Genomic DNA, 23,618 nt, shown 5'->3' on the forward strand with positions numbered 1-23,618 from the left:
TGTTCCCAAATTTGGTATCTACCCTCAGATCATGATGCTGATGAAGTATACAAAGTTTCATTTTAATAGATTCAAGTATTGCCAAAATATAAAAAGGTTTTTGATCTGGTGGTGGCGCTATAGAGTTGGTCTTAGAGACCCCAAAGTTGGTCAGATTACTATTCAGGACCAAATGTGCTCCAGTGCTCAAAGAAATCTGGAAAATAAATATTAATTCAGCATTAACGAATGTGCAACTCGTGTAAAGTAAGTTAATGTATGATCTCTGATTTTAAGTTTTGAACAAAAATAGCCATTTTTCATGACCAGTAGGTGGTGCTGTTCCAAAATTTGGCATGTACCCTAAGATCCTAGTGCTGATGAAGTGCACCAAGTTTTGTTTTGATAGATTAAAGTATTGCCAAAATATAGCAGCTAATTTCTAGCTTTTGTTTCTAGAACAAAAGATTCAAAAGTTATAAGCCCCCAAAGAATGCATTTTTGAACTGGTGGTGGCGCTAGAGAGTTGGTCCGATTACTATTCAGGACCAAATGTGCTCCAGTGCTCAAAGAAATCTGGAAAATACATGTAAATTCAGCATCAATGAATGTGCAACTCATGTAAACTAAGTTAATAGATTCTCTCTGATTTTTAAGTTTTGAACAAAAATAGCCATTTTTTTGATGTCCAGTAGGTGGCACTGTTCCAAAATTTGGTATGTACCCTAAGATCATGGTGCTGATGAAGCGCACCAAATTTCATTTCAATAGATTAAAGTATTGCCAAAATATAGCAGTTAATCTAATTTTGGATCGTATCAATGAATGTGCAACTCATGTAAAGTAAGTTAATAGATTCTCTGATTTTAAGTTATGAACATAAATAGCCATTTTTCATGACCAGTAGGTGGTGCTGTTCTGAAATTTGGCATGTACCCTCAAACCATGATGCTGATGAAGTGCACCAAGTTTCGTTCCAATAGTTTAAAGTATTGCCAAAATATAGCATCTAATGTAATTTTAGGTCAACATCATTAAATTCACATCATCATAACTTTTGAACACAAAGGAATATCTAAATTCTGTTCATTGTTCATTCTGTTCTGGTCATTTTTGTGCGGCTTGGACCAGTGATCATCTGTGCCATCTGTTAATTCAGCATCAATAAATGAACAACCCATGTTAACTAAGTTAGTACTCTCTGTGCAGTCAACAGCTACACTGGACCGACCAATCACAACACGACTACCTGCTTCATAATGTGCAATAAAACTCTGAAATGTCCTCTGGTAAACTTATAATGAGATAAACCTTCTGCTTTTATAAAACATTCAGACGGGATCTTGCTGTCAGACGGAAAGATCACAGTGCAGACGTTAAAACGCCCTCAGAGATTCACACAGATCGATAACGGCTGCGCAGGAAAACACACTCGACACAAACGAGTGAAACAGGTGAAATGAGGCACAGACGGAGATGAACAGAGGGAGATACAAACGAATATTCAGGGTCAATTGAAGCTGAACAGCATTTATAAAAGCTCCATCGACAAAATATATTCACTTAAAGACAAGTATACAAGATAGAGCAAATCTTGGTTAACTGAATGTCTGTATCGTCTCAAAATGTAATTCTATTATGGCCCAGCTCTAACCTGATAAATGTGACTATAAGACATGAAGATATTATAAACATTATCATCATGATTTTCTGGAAAGCTTTGAAACAATGTGTGAGTGGAAAACATTATATAAACACATTTGACTTGACATTGAATTGAATTTACTTTTTTTTTTTGATACACACACACACACACACACACATTTACAGTAACACACTCACATGCTTTTGAAATCATGTGTTTTTAATGTTTATCACAGTGAAATAAAGAAACACGCCACTGTAAACATGATTTCTGCTTGTGAAACTCATTTTCTATAGAGCTTAAATTCATTCTGTACAGCAAGCTGCCATATTCAATTATAAATAAATGACATAAAAACACTTCTATCCCTGCGTGGATGTTTTCCGCAGTAATTTCGCCTAATACAGGAAACATATTTACAAGCACAATTAAACCTAATCATCATAAAAAGTGTTTTTAATCACATCAGGAAACAAATTATCGTGCACACGCAGAGAAAATGTAACGTGTAAATGTACATAAATATCAATGCTTTTAAGTTCTAATGCGGGTCCATCAGAGAAATAAAGAGACGTGTACAATCAATCCACGAGCCGTGCGGGTAATTTGCATCTTCATTAGCAGAAGCTTTTCACTTACGCCGAGATTTCAGGATAAAGGGGGTAATTAACACAAACTGCCCCACAATTTAAGAGTTTGTGCAAAGCATTAATTAAACATTCACGGCACAACAAACAGAGCGTTTCGGAGATGAAAACAGCTTGCTTAATATTATAAAGCAGCTAGTTTGGTCAATGCAGTGATCCAGTGATCCAGTTCACTGCAACCAGTAACCTTAGTTTATACGACACCACTGCAGCTCATAAACCCCGCCTTCTCCATGAGATCCAACGGGACGCGAGTCAAACTAAAAATTCCAATTCCAATTTCTGTCATTTTAGGTAGCTCTCATCACGCTGACGTATGTTCAAGTGTTCGTTTTCGCATTAAGTTTGGTTTTAGATAGTTATTTGATGGAGTGTGGCATCATGATTGACAGCTGTGCTACTGAATGAGTCTGCAGGAGCTGAAGTGTGGGCGGGACCTTGGGCTCCAAATGACGTCATCAGCGACGACTGTTTCTTGGCTCCAATTTACAGTCTACTGAAGAAACTAGAGACTTGATCTGATGTTATACGGTGAATACAGTCTATAAACACACTATATACACACAAAATCTCATATCTGACAGTCTAAACGTGTTGCTTTTTTAAAACACACTGCTGAACACAAATAATAAAGGGTAATAATAGCAATTTAAAGAAATTCAACACAGGTGATGCATTCTGGGAAATGAAGTGTTCTTTCACCCTGATCTACAAAAGTTCATTTAATCAATATGATGAAATACATACAATAAATACAAAAATCTCTAAGTGGCATTTCAAATATAACTTCAACTTTCAAACAAGCCTTTGTCAAACCAACATGTAAAGTTAATCTTGACAAACTTTGCTTTCCCGGGTAAAAAAATACAGTTATATGCATTTCTTAGTAACACTTTACAATCAGATCCTATTAGTTAATGCATTAAGTAATAAATAATAAAACAAAATGTTCATATTTTTGTTAGTTCACAGTGCATTAACTAAAGTTAATGTAGAACTTTTTATTTTAAAAATGTATTAGTAAATGTTGAGATTAACATTAACAAATGCTGTGCAAGTATTGTTCATTCTCAGCTTATATTAACTAATGTTAACAGATGAAACCTTATTGTGAAGAGTTACAGTGACTTCTCCCTCTCGTGTGAAATGATTCTGAATCCTCGAACACGCGTGTCTAAACATGTTGTAATTAGAAGTCAGCGAATGAAGCGACGCTCTGCCAGCAATTAACCGATAAAACATTAATATCAGAGCAATTATGTGAAAGAATGATTTAATGTTCCATCCGACGTGCCGACAGCAGATACCAAACCATCAGCCGACTTTCACACACAATCTGGAATTTGGAGAAATCAAACTAATTCTGAGCATATTTATTTACTCCCACATTTTCCTCATTAAACCTGGCAAAAATGCAGCTAATTCAGGAAGAATTAAATCACTGAGATACTTTTATTGTTTTAATTTTCTTGTTTTTATCATTTCTTGAGTTTTTTTTTTTTATATGCCTAAAACTGATTTATTTAGTTTTAGTTATTTTAGTACATAAAATGCAACCAAGTGAAAATGAGGAAATAGATTGGAAACAATAATTGGAAACACTTTACAATAGCAAAATTCACATGCATGAACTGATAAAACGTTACGCCTTCAATGCAGTGTACATTTCATCAACTAAAAGCATAAATATAAATATTCTAGTATAGTTTAGAGACTGACAAAATACACTTAGTTTTGTTGTTTTTGTCATTTAATTTAATCAAATTTTATTTAATCAATATTTTAGTACATCAGGTTAAACTACATGAAAATGAGAAAACAGATTTAATTGGAAACACTTTACAATAAAGTTCTGTTAGTTAGTTAACACATTAACTAATATTAATTTACAATGAGCAAAACATATGTTACACTATTTATTAATCTTTGTTAAAATAAGTTAATAAAAATACAACTCTTCAATGTTAGTTCATGTTAGCTCAGTTCTATTAAATATTATAATAATAAATACAACTTTTAATTTTATTAATGTATTAGTAAATGTTGAAATTAACATAAACTAAGATTAATAATTGCTTTAGAAGTATTTTTTTATTGTTAGTTCATGCTAACTAATGGAACTTTATTGTTAAATCACCATATTTCCTCTCAGTTAACATACTGGCCTATTATATTTCAAGTTTTTTTTTTTTTATAGTTTTGTTAATTATAATAACCCCGCAACACGCAAGTCAGTTAAAGATGCTGCACTAATAAATGAAAGGAGAAATTCATGAGAAAAAGCTTCATATGAACGACCCGTCCTCATCTACATACACAAATCGAACCAACAAACAAACAGACGAAAGTGAGTGAATGTGTGAAAACGGGCCTGTTCCTCATTTGAATGAAAGGAAACATCCTCTCGATACGGCGGACAGACTCATTTATCTTAGAAACACACCATGTGACCCGCCTGTGGAATTAATGCAAATGTTATTGGTTTTTGCGCACTCGCTAATTTGTATTTAAATTGTGTTTTGTGTTGGGGAAGCTCGTCTCTGCATTCACATCTGAAGCGGAGCGGCCGTCACCTCATAAACAAATTAAATCCCATTGAGAAATAAACAACATTTCAACATCAATTCACCGACGCACGCCCAGGGTGAAGCAGAACTTCAGCAAACATGGAAACTAGAAGATGCGTAACATCTGACCTTCATCCGTGCGATCATGGGAAATATATATGACATCATGAGCTCATTAACATTCACGTGCAGCGGTCATCCAATCATAAAACAGGTCAGCTGCATGCATAAATACATCTTTAAAGGTACAGTACCTGTTTGTAAAGGTCAGAGAATCAGTGGAAATCATGTTTTTGGTGCAAGAATCCCAACTAACACTATTTTATTGTGTTAAGTTTGTTAAGTTTACTGTCTCAAGTACTCAGTCAACGTTTAAGTTGGATTCTACTTTTTGTTTTTCCGAGGCTGCAAGTCTCTGAGAGCTACTAAACAAATTTCATTATATTTTTTTATAATGACAATAAAGTTTTCTATTCTATTCTATTCTAGAGGCCATTCACACATAATGCGTTTAAAAACACGAGACACAGAATTAAAATAAAGATGTCTAAGTGAAAAATAAAAGCTTTTGTTAATTCCACCCACCGGCCCGTCTGATATTTTGGATATTCGATTGCTCAGAGAGAGGAAGAGCTCACTGAAGCAGTGAATGCAAAGCAGTCGAACTGATTATTCAAGAAAGCATGTTTCTGTCGACGTACATCCATCTCACAGCGCATCAGCATTCAGAAGGAGCCGGACGGGATCTTCAACGCTGCTGGAATGAAATACGGTTAAACCACACACGGGTGGAATGAAGGAATATTAACTATTAATTCCCTTTAAGGAAGAATCAGCGGAGGATGATGATGAAGAGGTGAGCGAGGAGGACGAGGATGAAGTGATGTGACTCTCTTCACCCGCGTCTTAATGAGGCCTTGAATATTTCATGGCAGCGAGACACACTTCTGCACGTTCCCATCATCAACTCTCCACAATCATCGGACACGCGCTCGGATTATTGAGGGCGGTGTGTTATCATTAACATGCATGTGCTGCAGTAATGCTTGTGATGAAATATTAAATTCCCAAAGACTGTAAACAGGGCTCCAAAAACAACCGCCGAATCCTGATTGACAGGGTCCCTATGTAGTGTTCACTGCTCCCTACTCTCTGAACACAGGATACCAGTTCACTTCAACTGATGAAATGTGTTCGAAACACCCTGCAGCGTCGTCACACAGAAATATGAAGAAGCACAACCGTTTTCAACATTGATAATAATCATAAATGTTTCTTGAGCAGCAAATCATCATATCAGAATGATTTCTGAAGGATCATGTGACACTGAAGACTGGAGTAATGATGCTGAAAATTCAGAGGAATAAATTACACTTTACTATATATTCACATAGAAAACAGCTGATTTACATTGGAATAATATTTCACTGTTTTACTGTATTTTTGAGCAAATAAATTCAGCCTTGATGAGCAGAAGAGACTCTTTCAAAACATTAAAAAAAATCTTAAATAATCCAAAGAAAATACAGAAAATAATAAAATATATAATATTATATAATATAATATAATATATTAATAAATTATAATATAATACCAAGCTTTAATTTATTTTTAATACATTCAATTTACACACTTTCATTTAAAGTTATTCTTAATGTTATTGTTATACATTTTTCATTGGAAAGAACTGTCTGTTTTTGACATTTAATATGAAAATAAACAACTTGTTTATATTAGATGTGTGTATTATCTTATTAAACAGTAATCACGATAGTTGCATTGTCTCGTGCGCTTTATATCACAAAAAAATGCTGGAGCCTCAGATCATTTTTATTGCATTTATTTTATTCAAACCTCTTGCAATACTCGACTGATGCGCAATGACTGATGGGTAAATGTCCTTCTCCACTTCCTGTGAAGTGATGCATCAATGTTCCCTTATTCCCTACGCAGCTCCCTTCAGATTGCAATCTCACTTAAGATGGTGAAATACAGTGTTAAATCCACTTCTCAGGGCACTTACAGTCGAATGAAACACACCTCATGTTTTTAAAGTGGCCCTGAATTCTGATTGCCCAATATATTGTTCTGATCACGCTAAAATACTCAATAAAAGGGAGGAAAAGCACACAGATTTGGACTAAAAATAGGTTACTGAGATTTCACTTTTGATGTGAATGTATTAATGAGACAGAGATCTAAAATGTCTTCCATTATATTCTGTAAAACACTGAGGTAAAAACGTGTTTTGTTCAGACGCTGTGTTCCTCACCTGCCGGATCTCTACGCCGCTCTGCCCTCTATGTCCCGGGTGGATTCGGCAGCCCGTGCCAAAGTGTCTGCCATCAGCGCTTCTTCCAGACTGCGCCGGGCCTGATGGACCTTCAGCTCCTGCTCCCTGAGGAAGAGGATAAAAGAGGGATGAAGTCAAAACACAAAAGCAGCCTGACGGTCTTTGACCTCGCTTTATCTGCTCTTACCTGCGTCTCACCTCCCCCTCCGGCCTGTCAATCAACCTCCAATCCGTCTCTCACCTCTCATAACCCCTACCCACAATTCCCACACGCCGTCGCTCCTCTGTCTCCCTTAACCCTTAAACACACACCTCGACCCGGGACGCCTTTCACTTCCCTCCCCCTCATTCATTTGATAAAGACAGACATCAACCTTAGTATTCCTCAATCGAATCATTATCAACAAGATTTTTCTGCACAACAATAATTGAATCTCTGATGACTAAGTGCAATTCATCTTTATTCCTCAAGGTGGCAGTGTCTGAGACACAATGATGACATGATGTTTCACTCATAATCACAGCAGGCATTAAACAAAAGAATAAACATGTATTATCAGAAAAACTTGAAATGGCTCAGCGATTACCTGGAGAGAAAGTATTGTATCACAGTCATTAGTGTCAGTGATGGTGGATCTGATTTTAAAGACGTTAAAAATGATAATTTTGAGAATATGATTGAGATGGCAAATATGAGCCAGATGCTGACGATGACAGTGATGATGGGAAAAACATCTGCTCATATTGAACCCTTCCAAGCTCCAAAAGGAAACAAAACATGCTTTATTTTATACTTTTGTAATAGATATTAAAATATCAGGAGAGTTTTATACTATTGCGGCAGTTAGAGATCCATCCGTGTTAGAAATAGATCCGAATATGTAATAGTGATTGCAGAAACATTCATGCTTTTCAGGGTTAAAATGCTCATATACAATTTCAGTTACATTTTTAGTCATTTTGTTATGTGCGTTTGTTATTTTTATTTCAGTTTTAGTTTGTATTTAATTCCAGTGAGTAATTTTAGTGCTTCAACTAAGTCATTTCAGTAAGTTTCCAAAGCAAAATTTCTATTTTTCAATTAATTTTTGATTCATCATTTCATTTTTTAGTTTAATTTTTAGTAATTTTGATATGTTCTTTTGTCATTTTTACTATTTAGGTTTAAATTATTTTGATCAGTTTGAGTATTTTAGTTCTTCAAACTAACTTATTTCAGTCAATACCCAAGATAACATTTCTAATTTTTGTTTAAATTTTATTTTGTCATTTTTATTTTAGTTTAATATTTAATAATTTTGTTATATGCTTTGTTTTGTCTTATTTTTACTATTTAGGCTTAATTTGCAATTATTTCAGTTTTAGATATTTATTTATTTATTTATTTATTTATAGGGTAAAACTTTAATTTGATGGTCCACTTCACACATTCTACTAACTAGAAGTAACTCATCAACTACACGTCAGTAGAGTATTAGTAGACTGTCAGATTCGGGTTTTAGTTAGTAGAATAAGTTGACATGTAGTTGCAAATTTACTTATAGAATGAAGTGTAACCATTTTTTAATCTATTATTTATATATTTTTTTTACTTTATTTCAGCTTTATTTAAATTAAAAATGTTTATAATAGTTTTAGTTGATGATAATAACTCTAATGTGGTCCAATGTTGTTTGGTTCCCACAGCTCTTCAGAACATCAATCTCCAACCCGTCAATCACCTCTCATCACCCCTACCCATGATTCCCGCAGACCATCTTTCCTCAGTCCTCCCTATAGGCACATTTTGTGGAAAAGCGTATTTTTCGTGCTCTTTTGAGATTGAGGAGTTGGAGTTTGATGTACAGTGTTGACACACTGTCTGTCTGGACAGGAAGCTCAGAGCGCATGGAAGCCAATCCCAGAATGCATTTTGACATGAAAAACAAACAAGAGAAAAACACCAGTATCTAAAACAGCTCACGTCTAATTAAAAATGATACCAACAACACTTTGCTATGTCAGTGGCGTCGCTCAGGTTCACAGATCAGCCGACGCTGGCATCATTTCATGAAATCGAGATGCAAAAACCATCAAAAATAATGTTTATAACATCACAGCCATGAGCTCATTTACATATTCACACATTAACACCTACAGTTTCAGCAGCTCAACTCGCCCTGATGAACGACAGTGTGAACCAAACTGTTACACACAGCTCATTTACATAAAGATGTCTTAAAGGTACAGCATGAAATCTGCCTAAATGTTATTTTAAGTATTATTTATATGTTATTATAGTTTTAATTAATGTTTTGAATTAGCTTGTATTTTTTATATTACGGAGTTTAATTTTTTTTAGTAATTTTATGTGCATTTGTCATTTTTACTATTTATTTATTTTTTTTTATTATTTATTTATTTTGAGTGGGTAATTTTAGTGCTTCAACTTCATGAGGCAACTTTGGTTTAGTTAAATTTTTATCTGTTATTTAATTTTATTTTATTTCAGCTTTATTTAAACTAGTTTTAGTTAATAATAACCCTGATGGGATCCAGTGTTGTTTGGTTCCCAATATTCTTCAGAATATCATATTTTGTGTCCCACAAAAGACAGAAATACAGGTTTGTAATGACATGAGGATGAGTAAATGCTGACAGAATGATCATTTTTTGGCTGAACCGTCCCTTTAAATGTAAAGGTCAGAGAGGAAGATGAAATGATGCATCTTGACTTGCATTTATAAGTGGCATTCAGGGAAAATATAAGTGCATTATGTTGCTGTACTGGAATCAGGCCTGTAATCGGGTGTCAGAATGATGCTGCTGTCATCAAACGCTTATAGAGTAAGAACAAACATCTGACATCAGCTGCAGGCGATTCAACACACACACTCTCTAATGGAAGCTTGTTTGTCGCCGCTCATGGTTCTCTCTTATATAACTCAGCATTACCATCAGAACCATTACGAGACACAGAGGAAGGAACAAGCGCTTGCTGCACGTGTCCTGAATCCTAATGATCCGAGCGTGAACTCGCTGACATTCCTGCATTTCCATCAGCGTGAGTCTGAATGCGACAGAACCCAAGAACTGACTCAGTGCATCTCTATATATAAAGACAAGAATAAAGCACATAATTACTGCAGCCTCGTCCACACGGGATGACAGATGCTAATTTTAACCTCTGGGTTTTTTCCTGGGCTGAATCTCTCAGGCCTTTCCTTGCTCTAATCGTCGCTGGCAGACGGCCGCGCAGCTCTAGTGCGTGTGTGCTCTGTGTCACGCGTGTGCGGCTGCTGCCATCTTGTGTTTTGGACTGGAGAAATGTCTGGTGAACTGGTAGGAGAGATTTTTACATTTCCAGCAATATTTCAGTATAGGAAACGTATCTATGTTTCAACAGTAACAGAACTATTAATAGAGATTCATGAAAATGACTGAATCATTTGTTACCAGAACAACCCTAATACTGACCAACTGCATCTCAAATAACAGCAAAAGAAATAAGAAATATATATTTAAAACTTATTAATATTACTAAATAGATTTGAACCATATATGAGCAAATTGTGTTTAAAGCACAAATGGAAACAACATTATATGAATTATCCGAAATTAGTTAAATATTCTTAAACCAGATACTCTGTTTAAATGTTTATGATATATTTTAAAGATTTAAAATGCATACATTTTTTTATAACTCACAGCAGCCTCAAACTAAAAAAATGTTTCTTTTAACATAAACTGTTAACTTCTAACCACCTATAAAAAATAAATTATATATATCAATCACTGATTCTTGCAATAAGGGACAAAACATGTTTTAGAAGTTAGTTTTTATTATTTAATAATACATTATTTTTTAAACTGATATATTTGTAGACAAAGGTCTCAGCTAATTAACCATGTAGGGAACAGGTTTTTCGGAAAATGTGTTTTTCTAAAAATATACATTTATTCACTTAATTTGTGTCATCTTCGTCAGTCGCATTAAAAAGCATGATATTTTAATTTGATCCATCCAACAACAGTGTAAAGTCTTCAGTTATGTAATAATGGTGTTTAGTAAAGGAGCTAAGTGAAAAAAATAAAAACTCTTTTTTTTTCTCTCTCTCTTGGTTGGGGTTATTATGAACAATCCAGTTCCTAAATTCCTTAAATCTCTAACCTCCTTTTTAATATTAAACATATATAACCAATGTTCTTAGGTAAATCAGACACAATATAATGTAGTTCAGTTGATGTTTTAATATTTTAACACAATAAACTGAAAAAAGAATAAGACATTTCTTTCAAATTTAACAAAAACCTTCACATGACAGTGTTAAATACTGACGGAGCTGACAAATACTGATGGAGTTTACAAAAACTGACGGAGTTGACAAACACTTACGGAATTGACAAATCCTGACGGAGCCGACAAAAACTGATGGAGTTGACAAATACAGACGGAGTTGACAAATTCTGATGGAGTTGACAAATACAGACGGAGATGACAAAGGTCCAGCTGGGGTCAAATATACAGTATATGTAAATAGAATCATGAAACAACATTAGAAGAATTCCCCATATGCAAAAAACATATTAAATCACATTATATAGACTTTTTGAGAGCACTTATCAACCATCAGACATAAAACCTGACGGAGTTGACGTCTGACGGAGTTGACAAAACTGAAATTTTTTCCACCTTAACCACGTGTTGTACAGTGGACTAAGATAGAGTCTACATCACCAGTTTAGATCACTCTCTGCTAACCAGTTTTAACCACTAAATCACACCACAACGTTTCATACATTTTTTGATAACTTTCAAAAAGCCTCAAACTCACAGCCATGAAAAAAAAAAAAAAAAAAAAAAAGTTGACCAATATGTAAAACCACAATATTTGTTTTCAGATCACAAATTTGCCAGTCACACTAATAGTGTATGTGGAGGACGAGCCGTCTCATCAGTATGCTGCAGGAACGCCAGAGAGAAAACAACTACAGCAGGAAAATCTTATTTCATTCGTGTTTTTCATACCGCAAGCATCCAATTTACCCCGGGAGCCAAGTGAAACGACACATCAATCTCATGAGAACTCGGGATGGTTTCAGCTCGGCTTGAACTGTGACACCTGATTCCCAACGCTGAGCAACACGCCTTTACTGAGAGGGAACTCAATGAATACATAAAACATTCAAACTTTACATCGCATCACTCCTCAATTATAAAGGAATATTAACAGGCCGGCTGATCTCACAACAAACCAGAAATCAGAATCAGAAAACATTACGTCTTGAACAAGCAGGTGCAACGGGAAACGTTTCCAATTATTTGTCTGTCCAAACCTGAATGTGAAAATGCTGCATGACATGACTAAATCACATGCATCAGAAAACATGCTAACACTTTACATGTAATGCAATATGAATGTATTCATAATGTACATTGTTTATTGAAAGATATAATGCATTACAATCATAACCAAAGTTAAAATGCATTATAATATTCAAAGATTCCTTGTTACATCTGAAATTGCTTGTTTGTCATGTGTTATATAATGCATTATCCTTTCTAAAGGTGTAACAATGAATATAACTGTTTATTCATGAGCTCATACAATACAAGGCATATCACCGCCCTGCATCATATTTGCTGAATGCTGAAACTTGTTTTTTTACTAATTTTGGCACAAAAAATGCATGATGAATAATAAAAAAATTCATGTTTATATGATTTTAGTCAAAATGGCTGAAAAAAAAATAAATTCAAATCACATGTAACATGTAATATGATTTATCTGTTTATGGCATTTGACCAATAGGTGGCGAATTCAAATTTGTTGATGCGTTGTTCGAGAGTGGTTTGGTCTATCAAAAAGCTTTTAATAACTTTATGCCCGCATGGTCTGAAGATGATCTGAGATGATTTGGTGAAATTCGGACAATTGTTTAGGAGGAGTTTCAAGTAGGTTTTAATAGAAATTCAAAATGGCGGACAACAGGTTTGACCGAATGTGGCATAATTGGTATCAGTTATCGGTATGACTCAACTCTAGTTTCATTAAAATAGGCAAAATTAATCAAAAGCTATTAGCATTTTTTGAAATTTCACTATAAATGTTGACCAAAAGGTACAAAGTTCCAAAACTTTTTGAGTATCTTCAGGGCATGATCCTAATGACACATAGCGAGTTTTATAATTATACTCTAATGTGTGCATAAATTACAGCATTTTACGACAAAATTCAAAATGGCCAATGCCCAAAATGGCTGATATGGTGAAATTAGGGAATCATTCGACTCGGTATGCTGCACTGAATCAAAAGAGACCAGTTTTATGATTTTTGGACAAATTGTTCAGAAGTTGTAATTAAAAAATAGCATCTCCGCACCAGTAGGTGGCGCTGTGCCAGAACACTGCATACAGCCTCAGATCATGCTTGTGATGACATGTACCAAAATTCGTCTCAATATGCTAAAGCGGTGCCGAGATATCGCATCAATTTTGGCACACTCTTCGTCGAATTCATTTGCGCATAATGCGTACGTTATGCGTTCGTTTGCATGTTATATTCACACCAGTAGGTGGCGCTGTGCTGAAACGCTGCATGTAGCCTCAGGTCATGCTTGTGATGACATGTACCAAGATTTGTCTCAATACACTGAAGCGTTGCGGAGATATCGCATCAATTTTGGCACAATCTTTGTCAAATTTGTTTGCGTGTTAATCATAATCATCTGAAGATGATCTGAGCCAATTTTGGTAAACAAAAAAAAATATAAAAAATGGATGAACAGTCTAGCACAAGTTCGAAAAATTCAAAAGGCAGAAAACTTTCATGACGGAAAATGATGTCATAGGGTACAATTGAATCGTCTTGAGCCAAGGAATCAGAGGAAGAGAGTTATTAGCATAAAATTAAGTGAAATTTTGGACAGTTGGTGGCGCTAGAGGGTTTGAGTTACAGACTCAAAATTGCTGTGTTTAATGTTGGGCCTGTCCTCTATCTGTGTGCCAAATTTCACAAGTTTTTACCATACGGTTCTATGTGCTGCCATAGACTTCAAGAGTCTGAACACACACACACACACACACACATCTCACCGTATGTCTTCATCAGTGACGGTGAAGGCTTTGCAGAGCGGCTGGGATGTGTTGAGCCAGATGGCGGGGTTCTTCTCGGCGGCCGTGGACGTCTGACCCGTGATGGGCGCTGAACTCATGTGCAGGGCGCTCGCTATGGCCGACAGCAGCGTCTCGTCCGACGAGTCTGGGCCGATACCTGTGACGACAGACAGACGTTACACACCGACAGACAAAACCACTGGAATGAGACTGAAAGACATCCAGCTGATGGCGTCTTACTCTGTAAGCCTTTGGGCAGATCCATAGTCCTGAGCACTTCTTCCGACACATCCGACGACCGCAATCCCTTCAAACGCTTCTCCCAGAAGAGCTGCACACACACAAGAGACGAGAAGAACCGATGAAGATCCAGTTCTCAACAACAACAGAGCAGAGCTGTTAACTACTGAAAATATTTTCGTTAATTGAAATAAAGCTGAAATAAAATAAAACAAATATTAGATACACAAAAATAAAATAAAATAAAATTATTAAAACAAACTATGAAAACTGAACATATAAAACCCAATTCAAATATGAATACTCTAAAATAACACGTGTTCTCACAGTGACTGACTGTACAGACAAGAGCTGCGAGAAGATTCGTCCACAAAGACAGAAAGTCCTAAAGATGATGATGATGATGAGTGACTGATGACAGATCTCTGACATCAGATCTCATCCTCAAGCTTACTAATATGGCTCTAATTACCCCCGTCCTCCAGATACACAGCGTTTTTCAGTCTTAATCATGTGTGGTAATGAATGTAAAAGGTCAGATGGTCCTGCGGGGCTCTTCTGCACGTATCATCAGTGATATTTCCCCTCGCTCACGTCTCTTAAGTGCACATTATGAAGTTTCAATAAGTGGATGTGTAGAGCTGGTTAGACATCAGCTGTTAGTCCGGCGGCGGCCCGCGGGAGCCATAAACGCCAGCAACAGCTCATAAACACCGCACCATTTATTGAACCCGAGACTTAAATAAAGCTCTTCCATGAGCGTCACGGGGCTTGTAGAAGAAAATCCACCCTCGACTACTGTAACGTGAAGAACCGAGGCATTTACTTTCACACAGTCAGCACAAGTGAAGTGAAATCAAGGTTTATCAGTCTCTTCTGCTCACCAAAGATGCATTTATATGATGATAAATACAGAAAAAATCCTAAATATTATTCCAGTGTAAATCAGCTGTTTTTTTATGTGAATATATAGTAAAGTGTAATTTATTCCTCTGAATTTTCAGCATCATTACTCCAGTCTTCAGTCACATGATCCTTCAGAAATCATTCTAATATGATGATTTGCTGCTCAAGAAACATTTATGATTATTATCAATGCTGAAAACAGTTCAGATTTTTGTGGAAACTTTTATTTTTCAGGATTCTTTGATGAATAGAAAGTTCAAAATAACAGCATTTATTTGAAATAGAATCCTTGGTAACATTATAAATGTCTTTACTGTCACTTTTGAATAGTTTAATGCGTCCCTGGATATATAAAAGTAATCTTGCTGACCTCAAACTTTTGTGTACTTCAGAAACGGACTGTATTTTAATGTTCATTCCATTATAATACAAAGTGCTTTAACAAAAGTAAAGCATTGGCAGCGATAGGGACGAGGACGAGTGTGTTTGTTATGTTTATGCTCCCATGATTCTCTGAGAGTTCATTCGAGGTCTTTTATCTGACAAACCATTTCATCTGCGTAAAGATTTTCTCTTCTGCAGCCTGACATCTTTACAAGCTCATTCCGTGTTATTGTGACCCAGCGGACAGTAAAGCATTCAGACCAGGACGCGTCTGATGAAGAGCTTCATCTCAAACCATCACCTTCTGGACCTTCTGGAGATCAATGTTCCTGATTTTGTTCCAAAAGCTCCGATCTCACATCATGGCGGAATAAGCAGAAACACGGGTGACGAATGAACTGGATTAAACAAGACAAAACCTGTCGTGATCACGTCATCAAACGAAAGAAATGAGAAATTATGTTTTACATAAAAGAAAATCAAGCCTATTTTAAAGTCATTAAGATTGAGAGATTATTTTCAAGAAAATTAGACACATTTTCCTTCCAAATGTTCATTGCTATCAGGCAAAAATAAATAAATACAAATAAACGTATGAAATATTTAAAATAAAACATACAACTACTGAAATTGTTCTGCATGTATATATCACAGTAGTGTTCGTCATACTGTCTTTAATTTATGCTCATTTAAATAAAAACAATGAAGTTCAGAAATGAGAATAATGAGAATTACAATGAAAAAGTAAAACAAAAGCAAAAAATTTGTAAATACGGTAAATACGGCAATTGGTAATGTACTGTATTTATATTTATGTGTTTATTTAAGAAATCTTCCAAATTGTGCTATATTTCTTGGGGGCTCTAAATATTGTGCTTGTTATATTATAATTAACTAATATTATTTGTTTGTTTTGTTTCATTTATTTAAAATGAATTTTATTTATTTACAAAATTAATTTATTAGTTAATTTCATTATAAAGAAATAAAATTTATTTTAAATAATTTAAAAAAAGTTCAATAAATAATTAATAAATATGCAAGCAAATAAATAAATCGAGAGCACAACATATAGAGAAGTAGAGCAGAAACTGGAAGAATTCTTATTCAATTTACATCAAGAGTTCTGTCTGAAAATATTCAAAATCCCAACACTTGTTCTTTTAGGAACTGTTCTGACTTGAAGACATTTTCTGCAGCAAGTGTAGAGATCAGGACTCAAACAAACACTGAAATGTGACGGATGTGAGAACAGAACATGCGGATCTGTTTACTCCTGCAGGATCAGTGTGAGTCACAGTGAGAGACTCCTGCGGCTCCAGCGCCCTCTAGTGCTCACATACAGGACCAGCATTCCACAGGGATTCCAGGGGCGGGATCAACTTATTTTGGACATTGTGTTGAAATCATTGACCAGTTACAATCAGGTATTTCAGAGAGATGGGTGATAATTACTAATTCTTCAGGCCTCACATTTCAGTTCAGGTCACATTCATCTATATCATCTGCATTAACATGCTGTTATTTATGCAAAAATGTACAAATGTACATGTTGGCCGTTGGTATGTATGTTTGTTTGCCTCGGTTATTAAGCATTTGTCGCATGTAAATATTGTCACAATCTTTGTTTGCATAATAAAAAAATAATTTTCGTTAACTGAAATAAAGCTGAAATAAAATATAAATATTAGAAGGAAAGCTCGAAATGTTGCTTTGGAACTAAAAATAAGTTCAAGGTGAGGCACTAAAATTACTAAAACTAAATCTACATGTTAAAAAGCTAATAAACATGACAAAGGCACGTAATGACTAAATCTTAAACTGAAGCACAGAGACATCACTGATGTGTAGATGATGGAGATCCTGACCTGTCGCGGCTGCTCTGTGGCTCGCTGAAGGTCCGTCTTCACCTTGTTGTTCGGATGATTGACCACTTTAGTGACCGGCTGCTTAAAGATGGAGGCCGTTTGCCTGATGGGCAGCGCTGTGTTCAGATCCGGCTTTCCCTGCGGACAGACAGAGTCATGAGCCAAAAACACAACGCTGAACTTCTGTGACTTGAGCTCAATCACATCTCAAATAAAACAACACAAAGACAATAAATATACAACATCTTTCCACAGGCTGAGTTACCTGTGTATCAACACATGATTCAAAGAATCTGTCAGAGAATTCATCTGACCAATCAGATCAGTCAACCAGACCTGCTGAATAAGAGTGACCTCTGACCTCTTACCATCTCTGAATGAGTCCGTCCTTTGAGTTCTGATGATAATGATGTCAACATACAAGAACTGGCTTAAATAAAATAACTAAATAAAAGAAATAAACAAATTTACTTATTAATAAAATTCATTGCTAATGAAGGTCAATTAACAAGAGCTGGTTTAAATAAAATAAAATGTATTATTAAATAAATGAATTAATACTTTAGAAAAATTAAAATAACTAATTTAAATTAACAAACAAAATGAAAGATTGAAAAAACGAACAAACGAACGAAAGAATGAAAAAATGAACAGACGAAAGAAAAAACAAAAGAACAAATGAAAGAAAGAAAGAAAGAAAGACAGCTCAAACGAAAGAAAGAACAAACAAAAGAATGAATGAAATAAAGAACAAACAAATGAAAGAACCAAAGACAGAATGAAAGAAAGAATGAAAGAAAAAACAAACAAACAAATAATAGAATGAATGAACAAACTAAAAAAAGAAAGAATGAACAAAACAAAGGAAAAAAGAACGAATGAACGAACTAAAGAAAGAAAGAAAGAAAGAACGAAAGAATGATTGAACAAAAGAATGAACAAACGAATGAACAAAAGACAAAATAAACAAACGAAAGAAAGCATGAATAAATGAACTAAAGAATGAAAGGAGGATCAAATGAAAGAAAGAACAAAAGAAGGATCAAAAAAGAAAGAATGAATGAAAAAGAACGAATGAACGAAAGAACAAATAAAAACAAAAAGAACGAATGAATGAACAAACTAAAACAGAATGAAAGACTGCTCAAACAAAAGAAAAAAAAGAATGAACAAAATGAACAAACAAACGAATAAAAGAACCAAAGAAAGAACGAACAAACAAAAGAAAGAACAAAACAAACAAATGAAAGAATGAACAAACTAAAGAAAGAATGAAAGGAGGATCAAACGAAAGAAAGAAAGAAAGAAAGAATGATAGATAGAAAGAACGAACGCACATATGAACGAACGAACGAATGAATTAACAAAAACAAATGAATGAACAAAAGAACGAATGAACAAAAGACAACAAAATAAAAAACAAATGAAAAAGCACGACTGAACGAACTAAAGAAAGAAAGAAAGAAAGAAAGGAGGATCAAATGAAAGAAAGAACAAAAGGATCAAAAAAGAAAAAACTAACGAAAGAAAGTACGAATGAACAAAAGAACAAACAAACAAAAGAACGAATGAACAAACGAAAGAAAGAACGAAAGGATCAAAAAAGAAAGAATGAACAAAAGAAAGAACGAATGAATGAAAGAACAAACAAACGAAAGAAAGAACGAAAGGATCAAAAAAGAAAGAATGAACAAAAGAAAGAACGAATGAATGAAAGAAACAAACGAAAGAAAGAACGAATGAATGAACAAACTAAAACAGAACGAAAGACAGCTCAAACGAAAGAACAAACAAACAAAAGAATGAACGAAATAAAGAACAAACGAATGAAAAAACCAAAAGACATAATGAAAGAACAAACAAAAGAATGAAAGAACAAAACAAACAAGCGAAAGAAAGAATGAATGAAGAAACTAAAGAAAGAACGAAATAAGGATGAAATGAAAGAAAGAACAAAAGGATCAAACAAAAGAAGGATCAAACTAAAGAAAGAAAGAAAGAAAGAAAGAAAGAAAGAAAGCACAAACGAAAGTGGAATGGAAAAGTTCTCATTATCAGCTTCTCTTTATCAAAACAAGCAGCAGAACTAGTGATTTGCATATTTTGTCAGAACAGCATCATTAAACTGTCCAGATCTTCCACACACTCACACACACACACACACACACACACACACACACACGTACACACACTCACACACACACACACACACACACACACACGTACACACACTCACACACGCACACACACACACACACACACACACACTCTCATGTACACACACACATACACACACTCACACACGCGCACACACACACACACTCTCATGTACACACACACGTACACACACTCACACACACGCGCACACACACACACACACACACACACACACACACACACTCTCATGTACACACACTCTCTCTCTCACACACACACACTCTCACGTACACACACACACACTTAAACAGGGAAACACAAAGATTTAGGACTAAAAAAAATATTCAAAATGAAGAAATTCTATTTTGATTTAAACTGAACAAGAAGAAATTCAGACTGTGCTCTAATCACACATCAGTAAATGAGTGACTCGTCATCGATCATGTGACATCAGATCATCAGATTCCTGCAGAACATATGGACACACACACCAATAACAAACACTCGAACCTTCACTGAAAATCTCATGATGATCGTTTTATTGTGGAAAAGTGGAAAAGCCAAACAGAAGCATTTGGAGAGTTTGGAAACCATTGTAGAACGAACGTGTGTGTGTGTGTGTGTGTGTGTGTGTGTGTGTGTGTGTGTGTGTGTGAGTGTGTGTGTTCTTGTATACATGGTTTATGAGGGCACAAATGTGTATAATAACATGGATATTACAACGTAAATATGGTTTATGAACACTTCCTGTGTCCTCATAAACCAATTGGCTTTAAAACATACTAAACTGTGTTTTTCTGAGTTTCCTGTGTCGGGTAGGTTCAGGGGTAGTGTAGTGTAGGGCACAAATAAATCTTCATATTTCCACAACAAAATCAACAGCACTTCAAACACACACACTCTTCAAAACACTCAACTCTCTCCTCTGCCCCCCTCCACCACCTCCTCCCTAACAGCTGATCATTTTGCTAATTTTTTCAGTGACAAAACATCTACCATCAGCAGTCAGTTCTCCGCTCCACACACACAGGAACTCAGACCAACCACACCCACAGCCGCACACCTCCTCTCTTCCTTCTCTCTTCTCACTGAGACAGAAGTATCTAAACTTCTCCTCTCCAGCCATCCCAGCACCTGCCCTCTAGATCCCATCCCCTCACACCTTCTACAAGCCATCGCTCCTACACTTTTACCAGCACTCACACTCATCATCAACACATCTCTCCACACTGGCATTTTCCTGAACACGTTCAAACAGGCTCGGGAAACCCGCTGCTTAAAACACTCATTACACACGTCACTTGTAGTCAAGTCATCTTCACTTATATAGCGCTCTTCACAATACATATTGTTTCAAAGCAGCTTCATAGTGACAATAGGAAAATTCTTATCGAGCTAAAGTTGTTTTTTGATTGAATCACTTGAGTTGTAAAAATTGTTAATTATTACTTTAGGGGCCGCTTTAAATGACACCTTTCCTACCGAAAAACGAATACCTTTAATGCATTCTTGCCGTTCATTTACGTGTTTAGTCTATAGGTTTGCGTGTTTGAGTGTGTGTGTGTGCGCAGAAGCTTGGTCTTTTTTAAAAAAGTGATATTTGCCAAATTACTTGTCTGGTCCGCATAATACAGAAAAATTAGTTGTGTCCGTGGATCTATGAGAACTGGAATAATTTGATAACGTTTCATCTGTACATAGGGAAAGGAAAGGGAAGTAGGCCTTCGCAGGAGATAGATTAGTTGAAACGTCAGGGCTGCGTTATCATCATGTCTAGATGCAGGTCCTTCATCTCATCTGGATACGGCCTGGATCTGGCAGGCTGCGGCAAACCTCGGGATAAACAGACTAATATTAGCGTAGACGCCATTCTTCTTATGATGTAGCGAGTACATCAGGTGTTATGGGAAGTGTTCCCGGTTCCGGCTGACCTAATCTATGCAGCCTAACAATTTACATGATTTGAATTATAGAAGTAGATAATGGTTTATGTGTATGCAAGTTTAAACAGATGTGTTTTTAGTCTAGATGACAGAGTGTGTCTGCTTCCCGAACAGCGATAGGAAGAGGTTTAAGGTGCTAAAAAGGAAAAGGATCTACTGCCTGTGGTTGATTTTGATATTCTAGGTATTATCAACTGGCCTGAATTCTGAGATCGCAATAGACGTGAAGGACTATAATGCATTAGGAGCTCGCTCAGGTACTGGGGAGCTAAACCATTTAGTGCTTTGTAAGTAAGTAGCAAGATTTTAAAATCTATACGATGTTTAATTGGGAGCCAATGCAGTGTTGACAGAACCGGGCTAATATGGTCATACTTCCTAGTTCTAGTAAGAACTCTAGCTGCTGCATTTTGGACCAGCTGGAGTTTGTTTAACAGGCGAGCAGAACAACCACCCAGTAGAGCGTTACAGTAATCTAGCCTTGAGGTCATGAACGCATGAACTAACTGATCCGCATTTGTCATTGACTTGCAGACAGTTACAGACCTGTTTCTCTCCTACCATTCAGAGCAAAAACACTTGAACGAGTTGTTTTCAACCAGGTCTCATCTTTCCTCTCACAGAGCAATCAATTGGATGTCAATCAATCTGGTTTCAAGAGTGGCCATTCAACCAAGACTGCACTACTCTCGGTCACTGAATCCTTGCGGATTGCAAAGGCTGATTTCAAATCTTCACTTCTCATTCTGCTCGATCTATCTGCTGCCTTTGACACGGTGAATCATCAGATCCTTCTGTCCACCCTCTCATCACAGGTACTCCACTTCTCTGGTTTGAATCCTATCTCACAGGAAGGTCTTTCAGGGTTGCCTGGAGAGGGGAGCTATCCAAAGCTCATCAACTGACCACAGGGGTTCCTCAGGGTTCAGTGCTTGGACCCCTCCTCTTCTCCATTTACACTACATCACTTGGTCCCATCATTCAGGCACATGGTTTCTCCTACCATTGCTATGCTGATGACACACAACTCTTCCTTTCATTCCAACCAGATGATCCCACAGTAGCTGCACGAATCTCAAGCTGTCTGGCAGACATCTCGGCATGGATGAAGGAACATCATCTGCAGCTCAACCTGGCAAAGACTGAGCTCCTCGTCTTCCCTGCCAATCCGACTCTAAAGCACGAATTCACCATCCAGCTAGGCACATCCTCAATTACCCCATCAAATTCGGCCAGAAATCTTGGAGTAATCCTTGGTGACCAACTGAACTTCAAAGACCACATTGCGAAGACAGCTCGGTCATGCAGATTTGCACTATACAACATCAGGAAAATCAGGCCCTTTCTAACAGAACATGCAACACAACTTCTGGTCCAGGCCCTGGTCATTTCTAAGCTTGATGACTGCAATGCTCTTCTGGCTGGACTGCCATCATGCACAATCAAGCCTCTACAAATGATTCAGAGCGCTGCAATCTTTAACAAGCCCAAAAGAGCCCACGTCACACCTCTCTTCAACTCTCTGCACTTCTGCTCGCATCAAGTTCAAGGCGTTGACGCTTGCTTACAGATCTACCACAGGTTCAGCATCCTCCTACTTCCACTCACTCCTACGAGTCTACACTCCTACCAGAAGCTAAAGGAGCGAAGGCTCATGGTACCTTCACAGAGAGGCACAAAATCACTCTCCAGAACATTCTCGTTCACTGTTCCTTGCTGGTGGAACGATCTTCCTGCCTTCATCCGGAATGCAGAATCCCTGACAATATTCAAAAGACAGCTGAAAACTCATCTCTTCATGAGCACTTAACCTCATCTTAAAAAAAAAACCCTATCCTTTCATCACCTATCCTTTCACTTCCTTTAATCCCCCTCTATTGTAGCTTATGATAC

The 23,618-nt window shown here is 36.3% G+C and overlaps 1 protein-coding gene across 2 annotated transcripts in view; it reads right to left on the reverse strand.

Moving 5' to 3' along the window:
* mbd2 (methyl-CpG binding domain protein 2) overlaps positions 1-23,618 on the reverse strand; it is a 46,788-nt gene that overhangs the window by 11,240 nt on the left and 11,930 nt on the right. For both annotated transcript variants that reach the window (XM_051893081.1, XM_051893080.1), the window contains exons 3-6: positions 17,626-17,763; positions 14,468-14,558; positions 14,207-14,384; positions 7,111-7,236 (exon numbers count right to left, since the gene is read on the reverse strand). In XM_051893081.1, coding sequence (XP_051749041.1) covers positions 7,122-7,236; positions 14,207-14,384; positions 14,468-14,558; positions 17,626-17,763 — 522 coding nt within the window. In that variant the 3' untranslated portion in view covers positions 7,111-7,121. The remainder of the gene's footprint in view (positions 1-7,110; positions 7,237-14,206; positions 14,385-14,467; positions 14,559-17,625; positions 17,764-23,618) is intronic.

This window comes from Ctenopharyngodon idella, chromosome 5 (genome assembly GCF_019924925.1).
Source record: "Ctenopharyngodon idella isolate HZGC_01 chromosome 5, HZGC01, whole genome shotgun sequence".
Taxonomy (NCBI): domain Eukaryota; kingdom Metazoa; phylum Chordata; class Actinopteri; order Cypriniformes; family Xenocyprididae; genus Ctenopharyngodon; species Ctenopharyngodon idella.